At 45.3% G+C, this 16659-nt stretch overlaps 1 protein-coding gene, 1 long non-coding RNA gene and 1 pseudogene across 2 annotated transcripts; 2 read left to right on the top strand and 1 right to left on the bottom strand.

Annotated features, from left to right (window-relative positions):
- Positions 1 to 5988: 5988 nt before the first annotated feature.
- LOC100273591 (putative D-mannose binding lectin receptor-like protein kinase family protein) lies at positions 5989 to 8105 on the bottom strand. Its single transcript, NM_001148008.1, has 2 exons — positions 7543 to 8105; positions 5989 to 7448 (listed from the first exon to the last, which is right to left on the bottom strand). The coding sequence occupies exon 2, from the start codon at positions 7189 to 7191 to the stop codon at positions 6151 to 6153; it is 1041 nt and encodes a 346-aa protein (NP_001141480.1). The 5' UTR covers positions 7192 to 7448; positions 7543 to 8105; the 3' UTR covers positions 5989 to 6150.
- Positions 8106 to 8949: 844 nt separating this feature from the next.
- On the top strand, positions 8950 to 9729 carry LOC103654592 (uncharacterized; annotated as a pseudogene).
- A 2973-nt stretch (positions 9730 to 12702) lies between these two features.
- LOC103654590 (uncharacterized) lies at positions 12703 to 13543 on the top strand. Its single transcript, XR_002268885.2, has 3 exons — positions 12703 to 12798; positions 12879 to 13298; positions 13385 to 13543. It is a non-coding gene; the product is annotated as an uncharacterized lncRNA (long non-coding RNA).
- The last annotated feature ends 3116 nt before the right edge of the window (positions 13544 to 16659 follow it).

Raw genomic sequence — 16659 nt, 5'->3', positions numbered from 1 at the left:
GAGCAGGACGCCAGGCTCCAACGTGAGAAACCACTTGTCCCTCGGAACTTGCTGCCTGATTTTGCTCGAGCATTGAACATGCCGAGTGAAGTCAGTGGAGACCTAGCTCAGATCGCCAATGCTAAAGGCTTGCCTCGCACCTCGGACGCGGAAGGCTACAGGCAGATCCTCACCCAGGTGGCGAACAATCTTCTTCTACTCGCCCATCCAGCAAACGAGATGTGCCACGTCATCAATAGTCAGCGAGATGCAGGGAGCAACATCAATGCTTCGCGCGATCGTCGGCACGAAGGGGAGATGAGGTGACAGGAAGATTACGACCGAGATCATGGTGCACCAGCACACAGCCATGCCACCAGAGCTAAGTCGACAACATCTTCTATGAACTGCCCGGTTGTAGGCCAATCTGCCTAGGAGAGGCGACATGACGCACGATGTCACTCACCTCCTAGGGACCGTCATCGATACCATGCTCGAGAATATCGCTGGTAGGAGCGGGGGACATGCGGTGTCTCGGCCCTTTCCCCTCGGCTCCGGGCAATTCAATGGTGACCTAACTTCAAATTCTAAAACGTTGACAAGTATGAGCCCAAGCAGGATCCGGGTGGCTAGTTGGCTGTCTACACGACTGTGGCTTGGGTCACCGGAGCAACGAAGGATGTCATGACAGCGTACTTGCCCATTATCCTCGAGCAAGATGCGCTGCAATGGCTCTGACATCTTCCTCACCACTGCATCGACGACTAGGACGACTTCAGCCGCCAGTTTGTCACAAACTTTCAATCTCTTTCTGACAAACCGACACAACCTTGAGACCTCAAGTCCATCAAGCACCAAAGCAACGAGACAATCCACTCGTTCTTGAGGCATTTTCAAAACATTAGGAACCGCATCCTCAACATCGTGGAGGCTCCCATAACAGAGTACTTCTACTACAGGTCCAATGACTCGGCCTTCATCCGGGTCATCCTCTAGAAAGCTCCCGCCACCTTAGAACAGTTACTCTGAGAGGCAGACATCTACATCACCACCGATGAACGGGCCCAGGACCTCATCGACCATACAAAGCCTTCACTCCACGCACAGAAGGAAGGGAACCAACAGTAGGACAAACACTGGGATAAGAGGCCCATAGGCGAAGTGCACGTCGTTAGGCCCCTGGCGACTCAGCCCCATGGCACGCCATGAGGCAATGTACAAACAATAGACGAGATCCTCAACACCTAGTGCCCATACCACAAGGAGATGCACCACACCCTGCAGAACTACAGGGATTTCAAGAACTCGGTCGGGCACGACCGACCATTCAAACTGCTGCCCCCACCGCGAGGAGAACCTACCGAACAAGAACAACCACAACAGCAGGGTGGGTTGGTGGCGGTGCCTTCTCGCACATCAACAGGGAGGTCAATGTTATTTTTGGGGGCCATGGGTCCCAGGAGAGCAAAAGACAGCAGAACCTCACCGATTGGTAGGTCCTGGTGGCAACCCATAATGCCCCAACACCGTATCGGTGGTCAGAACACTCCATCATGTTTAGTCGAGTTGACAAGTGGCTCAACTTCGACAAACTCCGGCAAGTACCCTCTACTTGTCGACCCTATGATTCAAGAAAGTCGGGTCAAGAAGGTTCTGGTGGATGGTGGAAGCACCAAGGGATCCCGACTGCTGACCTCATTCAGTCAGATACCCCATTCTTCGACATCATACCGACTGAAGGGTAGTTTCTGTTAGGGCACATCTTCATGTCGGTCACCTTCAGCGCTCCAGACAACTACTGGACCGAGTTCCTATGCTTCGAGATAGCTCAGTTCGAGTGCGGGTACAACACCGTCATCGGGAGACCGGGGCTGTACAAATTCATGGACATCCCACACTACCCATAAATGATACTCAAGATGCCTAGAACTCAGGGTGTCGTCACCATCCGGGCTGACTTCTAGGGAGCCGCTGAATGCTTTTAGGGGCTATCCAGAGGGCCCTCGCCGCTGGGCCCTCGATGTCATTTCTAGGGACGAACGACAACTCATCGCCAGGGGATGACCTCACAATCCCCACAAATGAAGCATCTACCGCTATGACTATGCGACTGACCAAAGAAACCAAGAGAGCTAACCTTGGTTTCTCCGATGAGCGCAAGACGATGATCATCAGTTCCAGCCTCACTGCCAAATAGGAAGGCACGCTTGTCCAGTTTCTGCAAGACAACCATGATGTATTCGCGTGGCAACCCGTAGACATGCAGGGAGTCCTTAGAGAGCTGGCCAAGCACAAACAAAAGGTGTATCCTCAAGCAAAGCCGATCCATTAGAAGCTACGTCGTTTCACACCCGACAAGAGAGAAGCCATATGAGTAGAGTTAGCTCTCCTAGTAGCAGTGGGTTTCATTAGAGAAGTAATGCACCTCCAGTGGATTGTGAATCCTATTCTTGTACTCAAAAAGAATAAAGTCGATTGACGCATGTGTGTCGACTATACCAATCATAACAAACATTGCCCAAAGGATCCTTTCGGGCTCCCTAGAATATACCAGGTGGTCGACTCTACCGCCGGCTGCTTTATGCTCTCCTTCCTGGACTGTTTCTTGGGATATCACTAGATCAATCTAGCAAAGGAAGATCAAGAAAAGACTATGTTCAACATGCCCTTTGGGGCATTTTGTTATACCTCCATGTCGTTTGGCCTCAAAAATGCTAGAGTGACTTATCAACGAGCTATCCAAACATGCTTAGCCGACCACTGGGGCAAGCGAGTGGAGGCTTACGTTGATAACGTGGTGATCAAAACCGTGAACCCAAAAAATTTCATCGACGATCTCCAGCAGGTTTTCAACAGCTTGAGGCGCTACCATTCTAAACATAACCCGGAGAAATGCGTATTCGGGGTACCAGCCAGGAAGCTTCCCAAATTCATCATCAGTCAGCAGGGAATCGAGGCCAACCAAAGAAGATTGAAGCATTCCGAGGATGGATCCACCGTGATCACAGAAGAAGGTATAGAAGCTTTCTGGCCGCATGGCAGCACTGAGTCGTTTCATCTCACGGCTCGGCGAGGGAGGAATGCCATTCTACAAATTGCTTAAGAAGGTGGACAGATTCTAGTGGACTCTCGAAGCTCAAGAAGCACTAGAGGCAGTCAAGAAACTCTTGACCACTCCACCAGTTCTCAACCCACCCAACCGACCCACCAGCTGAAGACCTACTGTTATACATCTCATACACGACTCACGTGGTAAGCACCGCGTTAGTAGTCGAACGGGTAGAAGAAGGGCATGCATATCCACTCCAGCATCCTATATACTTCATCAGTTAAGTCCTCGGGCCCTCAAAGATCAGATACCCTTAGGTCTAGAAATTGTTGAATGCAGTTCTCCTCACCGCGTGAAAGTTGCGCCACTATTTTGATGATCTCAAAGTCATAGTTGTTATAGGCTTCCTGATATTTTTGCCTAAGAAATACAACAACCAAGTGTCACATGAGGACCAGGGGAAGAGTGCAAGGCAATAGAGCAAGCAGAATCAGATCGGAATGATTGGAGGATGCCAATCATTAGGTATATCAAGAATGAGGAAGAACCAAATGATAAGGACACTACTGAGCGCATCGCGAGGCAGTCGGTTCACTATGCAGTCATAGGATATGTATTGTACAAGAGAGGGGCCACGTGAGTCTTCATGAAGTGCATCGACTCAGGTGTTGGGAAATGTTTACTGGAGGAAATTCATGCAGGGCAATGTGGAGTGCATGCAGTATCAAGGACACTCATGGGCAAAGCTTTCAGAGCTGGTTTCTACTAGCCAACAGCTAATAAAGATGCAGCCGACCTAGTCCAGAGATGTGAGGCATGTCAATTCTTAGCCAAGCAACAACATCTGTCAGCACAGCAGTTACAGACTACTGCAGTCACCTGGCCCTTCGCATGCTAGGGGTTGGACTTGATCAGACCATTCAAGAAAGCTCAAGGAGGGTATACACATGTGCTGGTAGCTATCGACAAATTCACAAAATGGATAGGATGCAATCCGATCGCTACCCTTACTTCAGCCAAAGCAATAGGGTTCATCCAGGAAATCATCTTCTGATTCGGGATACCTAATAGCATCATCACAGACCTAGGTTTGAATTTCACCAGCGCTGAATTCTTTGATTTCTGTGAACAGAAATGCATCCAGCTCAAGTATGCTTCAGTAGCGCACGATAGAGCTAATGGACAGGTAGAGAGAGCAAATGGAATGATATTAGAGGCGCTAAAAAAAAAGGTCTTTGACAAAAATAAAAAGATTGTGGGAAAATGGATCAGAGAACTGCCCCACATAGTCTAGAGTTTGCGAACCTAGCCCAGTCGAGCTTTGTATGGAAATACTCCTTTCTTTATGGTGTATGGGTAGGAAGTAGTATTGCGAGCAGATCTAACCTATGGGGCACCCGATTGGCCTTCAGAAGTATCGCAGAGGCAGAAGCAACCCGACTTGAATAAATTGATGTACTAGAAGAGGAGCAATTAAATGTTGTTATTTAGTTGGCCCGATATCAGCAGACCTTGAGGCGTTACCATGACAAGGATGTACGTCACCGAGCATTCTCAGTAGGAGACCTAGTGCTCCGCCACATACAATCAGGAGAAGGATGGCACAAGCTATCACCACCATGGGACGGACCTTTTATAATCGTAGAAGTAATTGAGCCCGGGTCATATCGACTCACTCAGATGGATGGTACTCCGATAGGGAACTCTTGGAACATTGAGCACCTCAGTAAGATTTATCCATAGTAGCACCATGGACTCTAGATCGTAAGCTACCACTTGTAATTTTGCGACTTCATTATCAATAAAGCTTCAACTTTCTCTCCAGATACAAATATACTCTCGTATGCTACTTACAGAGCAATCGGCTTAAGTCGGGATTGACTTAAGTCCGTGTCGCATGCTCACGCTTACAAAACAAAGGGTGTAAACTATACCCTATTAACGGAACCATCGGCTCAAGTCGGGATCGACTTAAGTCGGTGTCACATGCTCACGATTATAAACGAAGGGTGCATGATGTACACTTCTAACGGAGCAATCGGCTTAAGGTGGGATCGACTTAAGTCGGTATTACATGCTCACGCTTACAAACAAAGAGTGCATACTATACCCTACCAACAAGGATATGGCTCACATCGAGAAGTGGTTTAGCCGATGCCTCATACACACACATACACTTATACGCAAAAAAGGATGCATGCAAAATCCCATCAAAAGAAACAAAGCAAAATACAGGGACAAACACTAAGCTCCTTTTCCCGTAACTCGTCACAAAACACAACAAAGCAGTTCCAGATCTCAGATTCAAATTAAATGGCAAGTACACTTATCAAAGGAGGAAGCACCTCCCTGCTTACCCAAACCTTCGTTCTATTTTCCAAGATTACAATGTGTCATGGAGGAGCATTTTCTAGAGGGGCGTCGGTCACGGGATCACCAGGGGGCGATTATAACAACAGCAGTAGGTGGTGAGAGTCCAAGTGCTACTACTCGCTCCCATTATTGGTGTGTCTGTGTCTCTGTGAGATGGTTCAGATCAAAATCTTTCAACAATAGAGCTTGTTTTTGGCGTTTTAAAAAATGTCAATATAATGGTCCACCGTCCATGCCTAACTTGGTGGGAACTTTCTTGGAACGCAGCTCTGCTGGAATTTGCGTGTCTGCCGTGCTACGGTTAGTGGACAGCGTCCGAGATATCTGTGTCGCTTTCTCTCTAGAGAAAATAACTCAACCAAAAAAAAAGGCTTCAGTTTCTTTTCTTTCCAGCAGGAAATGGCTTCAGTTCTCTTACTGAACTTGTTTTAATATGTGTTAATTAATTTGGTTTTGCAAATAGAAGGTGTTATAATTATTTTTAATCTTCCACAGTCATCCAACCCACTGATTATCTGTCCTTATCTCTTACAATCCTACGGCTTTCATGTTTGTGCATTTCTTTCAGTTGCTTCATATACCATTTTAGGACATGCTATTGGTTTTCTATATAAGAATGAGCAACATAATTTCTGTTGTACACTAGAGACAATTTACAATGGTGTGATATCCACAATTCCAATCACTGAACATATTGTTTTAGAGAGGACTGCTAAATTCTCTACACAAATAAACTGCCTCAAGGAATTTCACCTTGGGCCTGACACTTCTGAAGCTAGAGGTGGAGCTGACATGACCACAATTCTAGGAGCGCTAAAGCTTGGTGGATTTGTCACGACAAAGTTATGATCTATGTCAGTTTCGACACTGATAGAGCCTTCCAAGACTTTTACGACCTCGGACATTTTGGGCCTTCGTTTGCAATCAATCTGCAAACACCACATTGCGAGCTTCATCATCTGAATTGCTTCTTGCTCCTGTGCCTGACTGTCACTAGTAATGCACATATCAATCAAATCTACCAAGCGATCACTCCTCAACTTCTCCTCTAGCAAGGTAATAAGGTGAAAGCTCTTTTCAGACCGAGAAGTGTCCAGGTTCTTCCTTCCACTGATGATCTCCATCACAACCACGCCAAAGCTATATACATCAGCCTTTTCAGTGATGTGCGACGTCAACCATTCTGGAGCTAGATATCCAGGCGTGCCTCTCATTCTAGTAACCACTTGGCTCTTATCCCGGTCGATGAGCTTGCAGAGTCCAAAATCAGAGAGCTTAGCGTCGAAGTTGTCATCTAAGAGGATGTTCTGTGGTTTCACGTCCAAGTGAGCAACTCTCTTCATGCACTCCTCGTGAAGATAGGCGAGGCCCTTTGCTACATGAGCAATAATCTTGTGTCGCGTTTGCCAATGCAGGCGAGGAGCGTCGTCATCGCCCTGCCCCTGCCGGCAAAAGATCCACTGGTCCAGGGATCCATTGGGCATGTACTCATAAACCAAGAGCCTGTGAGTTTTCTCTGCGCAGAAACCGATTACCCTCACCAGATTGATATGGTGAATGCTACCGATGGTCTGGACCTCCGCCAGAAATTCCCTCTTTCCCTGACCAGCTCTATCCAAGCGTTTCACCGCAATTGCTTGCTCACCAAAACGTCCTTTGAAAACGGAGCCGAATCCTCCTTCCCCCAGCTTCTCTCTGAACTGATCAGTTGCTTCCTGTAGCTGCTCAAATGTGAACCGTCTGGGCATCCCTGGTAGCCTCCCAAACTCTGCTTCCTCCTCTTCCTGCATCTCTTGGCGTCGATGCAATCGTCGTCTATGCAGGACGAAGAAAAAGACCAAGGATGCGATCAAAATGAAGCCACCTATTGAACCACCTAGAACATAACCAAATATTCTTGGCCTCTTGGATTTTGATGAGGATGTGATGCTGCTTGTTCCATTTGTTGCAGTAGGTGAAGTTGGAGGCGGAGACAATGGTGAAGTTGGAGGTGGAGACAATGACACAAGATCGACGGGGGGACAGAAAATGATCTGGTAATCTGTTCCTGACGGACACGAATATGTAACGGGACCATTATCAGTGGCGTAGGTATAGGCGTCGGGGCACATCCGAGCGTAGAAAACCGTGTTGCTGTTTACCGTGCTGGCGTCGCAGGAAGATCCGTTGCACGCGCTGCGGCAACCCCCTGGCACCTTGAGCTCATCGGGGCACTGCGACGTGATGTCGGCGGCGCAGCGTGGACCCCTGCTGCACCCCGACGACCCCTTGGACGACGGCACCGGCAGAAAGTCCATGGGCAAGTTAAAGCCGTCGACGACGGTGATGTCGAAGTAGTCGTCCATGTTGTTGGAGTCACTCAGGGTGAACTCTGCCATCGTCATCGGCGGTTGGCCGCTGGTAGTGCATGCCAGCACGCCGCCGCAGTCACCCGTCTGGCAGGATTTCTTTCCGGGGCCGTCGAACGAACAGCCCGTGCGCGCCCACACGCGGCCACTTTGCGTGTTGCCAGGCACTTGAAGCACCCAGGTCTTCCCAGGCTCCAGCTGCATGCCGCCGCCCACTGGTGTGGCGGCCGGCCACACTGTGTAGGAGCATCGGTTGGTGATGTTGATGGTGGAAGAATGGCTGCTGTTGGTAGCGACGCCGAGGACGAGGAAGAACAGCAGCAGGAGGTGCTGCGTCCAAGTGCTACTACTCCTCGCTCCCATTATTGGTGTGTCTGTGTGGTGGTGCCAATCCTTTTCAGGACCCAATCTTTCAGAGGGGCAATAATACAGGTCTCATTTGGCACATGCGTTCTGTTCTGAACGGGTCAATGGTCCACCGTCGACGCCTATACATGGTGGTGGCCACACTTTCCTTGAACACAGATATTCTGGCATTTGCGTGTTGAACGGCCGACTGGAGTCCAGGGAGAGATGTGCCTGCGCCGTTGTTTTCTTACTAGTGCGTTACGCGCGCGCCTGCACGCGTGTTTTTTTATACCAATAGCACAATAGCAGCAGTAATACAAATTTAGATTACAATAAATAGCAAGTTGCATTAAACTAGTATACTTGAGTGTCCGGTAATAGTGTATCTGCAGGGTTTATATAGGCAAGCATAGTTCTAGAAAAGCTCCAACAGTAAAGTCATATATACATAAAAGTCTACTGACCAAAAGTGACTTAGTTTTTTCTTGCATCCACACAGTTTTAGGAAGGCCTCAACGTCAGGTTAATATGTACATAAAAGTCTTATGACCAAAAGTGATGAGGCCTTTCTGTGCGTGCAAATAAAAGTCTACTGATCAAAAGTGACCTAGCCTTTCTTGCAAAGACACAGTTTTAGGAAGGCTTCAACATCAGGTTAATCTCTACTACTACTTAAGTCCTTAGTGTAGACGTCCACAACACCAACGGTGCACGGTTCTGCCATCTATCCGAGCTTGGAAGGTTCCCGAGATCCCCGCCTCCCTACGCCGATCCGCCCCTCACGCGACGTCTCTCTCGCTGCATCCTTCCGTAGTCTCCTCCCGCAATCAACGCGTCCTCGCCTTACCATGCCGACCTAGCCTCGGCTCTCCATGGAAGGTGCGACCTCTGCACCCAACTCTCCAGGGAAGGAGCGGTCTACTCTCCATGGCCTCCCGCAATCAACGGTCTCTCGCCCCACCACGATGCCCCTAGCCTGGCTCCCCATGGAAGGCCGTGGAAGGTGCGACCGAGCCCCAGCTCAACATGGAAGGCGCGATCCACTCTCCTCGCCCCATCATCGGCGTCCACTATCCATTGAAGAGTCCCGCCTTCCCAGTCCCCTTCCCCACATATGGCCGGCGAACCCATCGCCACCGTGCCATCGGGGCCCGACTCCGCGGCGGAGGCCGACCACCTCCTGGCGCTGGCCGAGTCGGAGCTCTCCGCGGGCAGGCTCCGAGCCGCGCGCAGGCACACCCTCCGCGCTGCCCGCCTGTACCCGATCTCCCCGCGCGCCCCGGTGGTGGCCACCGCCGCCAACGTGCTCCTCGCCGACGCCTCCTCCCACCACGCCGTGCTGCTGCTGCCCGAGCCCGACGACCCCGACGCCTCGCCGCTCTCCACCTCCGAGCTCCGCCGCCACTTCAAGTCGCTCGTCAAGTCCCTCCGCGTCGGCCTCGACGCCGCCACCGCAGCCGCCTACCCCTTCGTCGCCGCCGCCGCCGAGGAGGCACTCGGCCGCGCCACCGAGGCCTACGAGGCGCCCACCGCCCCTGCCCCTGGGACCTTCTGGACCGCCTGCGCCGGGTGCCGCCTCCTCCACGAGTTCGAGCGCAAGTATGTGGGATACTGAGTGCGATTAAGGTTCATCAAGTGAAATTTAGATACTGATCGAGTGCGATTTATGTTTCAGCTCTAGAAATTGCTGATCAATTAATTGTGGGGGAAGCGTCTCTACTTCCTTCCCGGTTGGTCAAGGCGGACAAGCGGTCGTCGGTCTGGTATCCCATTCCTGTGTCCTCTCTCCTCTGTGTAGATGGCGAATTCGTGGAGTCCGAAGAATCTGAATGTTCTCGTGTTCTTTACATAATCCCTTGCCAATTATGGCAAGTTTTGTTTGCTCCATTTGTTTTATGGTATGATGGTCTGGATCTGATGAGCCCATTCAAATTCTTTTGCCCACTCGTCGTCCCTCTTTTTCTACTGTCTGTCTGTGCATCGGAATTGCTGGATCTATCACGATCTTGTCTGTCAATCACATCGCAAATACACCCAACTTTTGTTTGCGGCGGGGGGGGGTGTGCTACATCGGAACTCAGGGACATTATGCATTACGACAGCAGCAACGCATAAAAGTTTGGCACATGCATTGATTCAGAGTTTCAGACAAGAAATTCAGAGTCTATCGGAACTCAGGGACATTAAGCAATACGACAGCAGCAACGCATAAAAGTTTGGCACATGCATTGATTCAGAGTTTCAGACAAGAAATTCAGAGTCTAACCCCATACTTTTTGTGTGATTTTCTTCATCCTTTCTGTCTGTTTCCTTTTCTCTCTTAACTGTTCATTCTTCTTGCTGCCCCAAACATGCCCTAACCGTGTTACACCTTTCTCCAAATCTCACTTTTTTATAGAAAAAAACAAGGCCTACGACTCGACCTAGAACTGAGATGTGTTCTAGAAATGGAAAAATGGTTAGGCTCAACGAACTTTGTATCTAGCCGTGTTAAACACTATACTTGAAATTTTTATTTGACCATGCTATTTAAGGGTCAACAGAAACATGTTTCGGTTCCCCCCAATTTACAAGTAATATGTACGTCAGGTGTGTTCAGATTCTCTTTGCAACGCACGGGAATCAAGTTGAAGTAGTGTTTTCTTGGCAGATGTTCGCCTTTAGGACATTGCTGCGAGGTACTACTACAATATTGGGGATTACTTCATTCCTTGATCATCTAATATTTTTTTCATCGTCTCTGCATTTCTTTCTGCAGGGGAATCGGATATGCCACAGGCTGCGTGATGTTGTTGTGGGGGAAAGTTGTGACCGATATGTTCTCTACTAATCTCGGTACCAAGCTCTGACTTCACCTTTTCATCAGATGCAACTTCAGAAGCCCGTGAAGACCACCTACCTCATTGATCTTGTTACCCACCAGATATAAACTCTGATAATTTTGTTATATGCGATGATGTCAAGATATGGTTAGGCACTGATACTGCTCTTTATCTAAGCTTTCATGCAGACTCCTATTTCCTTCACATTTTATTCCTTTTGTTATGAGGCACACTTGAATTGTGTATTTCTAGGAGTATTGAATTAATTGTACCAGCAATCGTCTTTTGTATGTATTAGTTAGGTTGTGCATTTGTTGGGAAATGCCATAATTCTTTGGAGTTTCTATGTATCACCATATCAAATTTGTTTTTCCCTAATCAGGGAACTCAATTGGTAAGCTTTTTTATTATTAGCTCAACATTAGTTATTAATGGGATATTGTATGATGTTTTCTTTCTTTTCTTTTGCAGTTGTACTGCTCATCTCTTTCGAGAAGATCACACTGTCGCATTTCTAATGTTTGGAGCTTTCTTCACAGTGCGAGTAATAGCAGGAGATCTTCCGATAATGGAATGGCTTTGATGTCTCATTCCTTTTATGTGGTCTTCTTTTTTTGGCAATGAGCACAAAAACAAGGATATTGACCAGAAGGACATTGTCAATGTCATGCCATGTTGCATGCCAACAAATTTGAAGTATGCAAAAATGTTATGCAATGTCATGGTTTTTCGCCTGACTTGTTTTTTTGTTACTTGTCAGATTTCATCATGATCATATGGAAAAATGTTATGAAGATTACTGAGCAGCTCGGCAAAACAGGTGACTAAACATAGGCACTCAAGAGTGGGCTCTCCTCTCGTGCGACCGCAGCAGCCAGCCACGGCCTGGCCCCGGCAGCTATAGCAGGCAACAGTCCCCACCCGACTTTCCCGGCACCCAGCCCCAGTAGCTGTAGGCAGCGGCAGCGCAGTCGCCTGCCAGTGCCCTCCGCTCTCCCAGCCACCCTCCATACAAGTACGCTTATATGTTCTTAAAAAACTCTTCACTATATCACAAAGCTCCAAAACACCACATTGTTATTGATCTTCCAATCGGTCTTATCATATACTAGCTTAAATTTTCTGTGTTTTCCTGATTGAATAGCCATTTGGTCCCTTGCTGCACTTTTTCAGCCAGTAATTGCTACATTTCTTTCCACTCAGTAAGTTCTCATTATATTCATCAAGTGATATTTTACCCTCTTCATATGGAACATGATAATATCATTTCTACCAATATAAAACATATTTCCTGAACTGTTTTTTTCGTTTTCTATATTGTAATCACGCTAAATGACCATTTGTTGGATTAGAACAGTCCTGAAACATCACTGATTTCTTATTGTTACTTCGACATAGTATTCAGAATAGAATACAAAAATATAGTAATGAGAATAGATTACGAAAATCATGATTACATAGTAGATGTAAAAATGCATTTTATTGAAACAGAAACTAGTTCTTTTACCAGAATAAGCCAGCTTATGCCATCTAATTTTGTTTGGGGAAACTGAACCTATTATCAGCTCAGCATCATGTACATCATTCTCTGTTTATTTGAATTCCATGTGATGATTTTACAATGTATATTTCTGATATTATCAGATTTGCGTAGTTGTATTGACAAAAGTGGATCTGATAACCATTTACAGATCTGAAAGTTTCCCTTTGTGGGTCACAGGATGGTCAGTTGAGCTGATGGCTTATGCCTTCCTTGTGGTCAGTCCACCCGACATGAGTCAATGCTTTGAGGATAAATCCGTGCGGTTGATCACTGATGCTTCAGTAAGTTCTCCAATTTCAAGGGAGAAGTCTCAAGATTTGGACCCCAATATGCGAGGTAGGTTTGATGATTTTACAGGAATTCTTCTTGCATTTGATTCATGCTTATTAAGAGGTCTATTTTTTGCACTTTTGCAGACAAAGTTATCTATTCATCTCCAAATTTTGATCCCAAAGTTTTCCTTTTGTGGGTCCACAAAGACACGAGCGCTGCTGACTTAGAGGCTGGTGCTCTCACCTTGAAAACTGATCTCAAAGGGAGAACACAACAGAAAAAACTATTAGTCAAGGAGAACTTCGATTGTTTTGTCTCGTGCAAAACTACAATAGATGGTATTTGTGTAGTTGTTAGATACATCCATATTGCAAATAAATGTTCATGATCCTGAGTTCATGGACAATGTTTTGCATCCCCATGTAACACAAAAAAAATTTCTGTCAAAATTGAGACAGATAGAGGAAGATCCTGAAGGTGCAGGTACTGCTCACTTGTATTCAGTGACACTAAAAATTAGTGGTGTGGCAAATCGTGCATTTGAGCCTCTATTTGAGAGGCAGGTATATACACTAACGCGTCTCTAGAACTATTGCTATTGCTTCAAGTTTCCTTATTGAGTGCACTAAATTCTTAACTTCTGGTACAGGCCCAAGCTGAAAAGATCAGATCTGTTCAGGGAATGCTTCAAAGATTCCGAACACTATTTAACCTACCAAGTGCAATTCGTGGGAACATTAGAAAAGGAGAATATGATCTTGCTGTCAGAGAGTACCAAAAAGCAAAGTCAATTGTTTTTCCTTCTCATGTATGGCAACTTCCTGTTTTATAGAGATTGAGCGCCCTTCCTCACTATTTGAACTTTACTCATCCTCATGAAACTATGATGCTACCTGTAGGAGCGGTTTGTTAAAGGAGGGAATGACTTTTAGACCCTAATAACTTGTCTACACTTAAGGTAAAAATTGTTGTAATTACTATGGTTACCTCCTTTAGTGTCGTAAACTCAGAATAACCATAGATCCCTTTGTTGCTTACATATTATTCATGTTCTACAAGCTATTGAGATTTTGACTAGCCGCTACATTTTAGTGCAGGTTTTCATAATTTCTTACCTTTATATCTACATTTTAGATTTCCTCCCTTTTGACACTACATTTTAGCTGCTCACTCGGAAGCTTTCCATCCCTGCTGGAGTACTCAGCCCATACAGGTAAATGCATGCCTTTACTTGCATGAAATGCATTGTCTTTCTTTTCAACCGTGAATGTGAATTGGATCCATCATTCATGTGCACACACAAGGCTGGTCTGAATTTGGAATGCACTGTTGTTCTGCCTGTGATCCACTTGGTGGTTTTTATTTGCGTTCACATATTAAAAAATATATTATACCCTAATTCTGAGTCAAACTTTGGTTAGACCTGGATTTGTTGATTAGTTTCCGTTGTTGTGATCTGTTGAACAAACTATAGGTTAGGTGTGTTATCAGATTCTTAGATCTGTCCTGTATGTCTGATCTCTACCATGTTACAAACATCTGAAACTTAATAATAGTCACTACTACATTCACATCTGCATCTGCTGGTATGACCAGGATCCGTCCACCCTCTTTATCGACGATGAAGCGACACCCAATTCTAGGCGCGAACGAACGATGGCGCCCTCGTGCGGGATATCGGTCTGAGTGATGAGACACTGCTGTTATTGGGGTTTCAGGCGCGCCTGACTGCTCCCACTCCTAGGCCCAACATGTCTTTCCGACGCTACCTACCGGTGCCGATGAAACGCAAACTTAAAATCGTGCATTGCAAGATGTTGCCTTCTCTTTATGTCTCCTCTACTCTACGCCTATGAGCTTTCTTTGTTTCTAACTTTTTCTGTGGTTTCACTTTCAGCAAGCTCAAGCGGTCAACAGATCAACTTAGACGAAATGCAGATGCATTGGAAATATTGAGGAAGACCAGATTCCCTCATGTTCATGGAGCAGGTGAAAAGAAGTCACCAGAGACAATTCTGGATCATGAGACTATGAGAGGACTTTGGCAACAAATGTTCGGTTTGGGTTTCTCTGGGTGGTTCTATGATACTTTATAATTTCTTTTGGCTTATGTGTCATATCAGTAGATATGAAAATAGCTAAGCAATGTCAATAATATTAGCTTCCTTGTTTCTTGTTAACCTAAGATGACTGACCTATTTCACTTGTTTTTCTAGATGTGGTAGTAGGTCATTAGAGTAGTTCCCTTCAATCCTAGCACTCAGCCATGTTGTAAATGGTTTATTTCTATTGTGAATCGTGTTTTTCTTTTTTACTGGTGGGGTTAGTGGAAAATCTGGACGTATCCGCGAATGGTGGAGAAGCACACAAAACAACAATTATATGCAAAAACTAAACAATTATACGAATTTAGTACCTTGATAATCACATTGATTAGAGTCCATTTGTATTTATATTAAAACATAACTGCTTAGGAGGTGTATGAGGAGGATAACGAGATGTGCAATGCGCGCAACAGTAAGTAGACTACCATCACTTGGTTGCTCTTCAAGTGTGCAAGTGTGTCTATGGACTGTATGGTTCTTTGGTTTTTGTTGTTCGCTGAGGTGTAAAGTAGGAAGAAAATGCAGCCCTGACCCTGCAAGTGGGGAATGTATCGTTTTTGCTGCAACTGAAATATGCGGTGTTCTTTTTTATGCACTAATATTTTGTTGAATATTTTGTATACCGTTGCAACGCACGGGCATCTACCTAGTATGTACATAAGTCTCATGACCAAAAGTGATGAAGCCTCATACCTGTATATAAATGAGAGTAGTATGTTAGAATAGACAGCACTAAAGAGCTCAATGTAATATCAGGATCATGAAAAAATAACAACATTCTTTGAAAGGAGAGAAACAATAATATACAACATGTTTATTTTATCTTTCCCTCTGATCACGGCAAGCAGGTACTAAGTCTATTAGTACAACAAGATATGTTATGTCTATGATCTCAAATTACAAAAACTTAATCGAAAAGTTAAATTGTTTCTCGAAAAAGGTACATGAGGAGGCTAATAATCTAACACACTGTTATGACAATATGTAATGAAAAAAAGGAGCAACTGCATCTAGGTAATGTTTGAAGAAAAGGTTTAAAGCATTTAAATAGAAATCATGAAAGACAGGATAACGTTAAAGAAATAAATTGCTGGATTGTAATCTATTGTTATATTAAATGCTCTTATCAGCACCTGAAGCATAGTTACTTTTTAGTATGAGACTATGAGTCATTAATCCTTACAGCAGATTGACCTCTGAATTGTAGTGTAACCTTTTTGGTTCTTGACAGTATAATAAAGGTTGTGCTTCTCTAATCAGAAGACTGCAATTTAAAGTTAGGCACTTCCGAGTACAAATTTAATAGTGAATCTATGTCGGCCCAACATATAAATCCAACTGAATTCTGGTTATGGTCAGATACAAATTTATCTACGTAGTAAAGGGAAATGTTTTTTGTACTACTCAAGTAGTGCCATGTATCTAAACCATCGATCATAATTATGATCATTCTGTCCAAGTGATTTCAACCATTAGATTATTGTGTTAAGAAGAAAAAGAGTATAAATACAATGCAGTCATGGCACACACATCTTCAGCTACGTGTAGCAGCACTCATAAAGTGAACTTCAAAACTTTTTGCTATAACTTATTGGGAAGATAATACAACAAATGTATAAGTATGGTGGAATGATCCTAAATTTTCCTGGTTCTGAACCCTTTTCCGCTGGTATCTGTAATCTAGTGTCAGCATACACTTCAGTTTGTGATTATTGGAATATGTCTTTTTGGTTTTATCATTTTGATTATTTTGGTCAATTTCATCATATGTTATAATTACAAGGATTGAATATGTTTACAATGCAGATGACTATGATCG

This window comes from Zea mays, chromosome 4 (assembly GCF_902167145.1).
Source record: "Zea mays cultivar B73 chromosome 4, Zm-B73-REFERENCE-NAM-5.0, whole genome shotgun sequence".
In the NCBI taxonomy this organism is placed as follows: domain Eukaryota; kingdom Viridiplantae; phylum Streptophyta; class Magnoliopsida; order Poales; family Poaceae; genus Zea; species Zea mays.
This window is presented reverse-complemented; position numbering and strand designations above follow the sequence as displayed.

Coding starts and splice junctions, on each gene's coding strand:
- LOC100273591 (NM_001148008.1), bottom strand. CDS start 7,191: ATGCAGGAAGAGGAGGAAGCAGAGTTTGGGAGGCTACCAGGGATGCCC.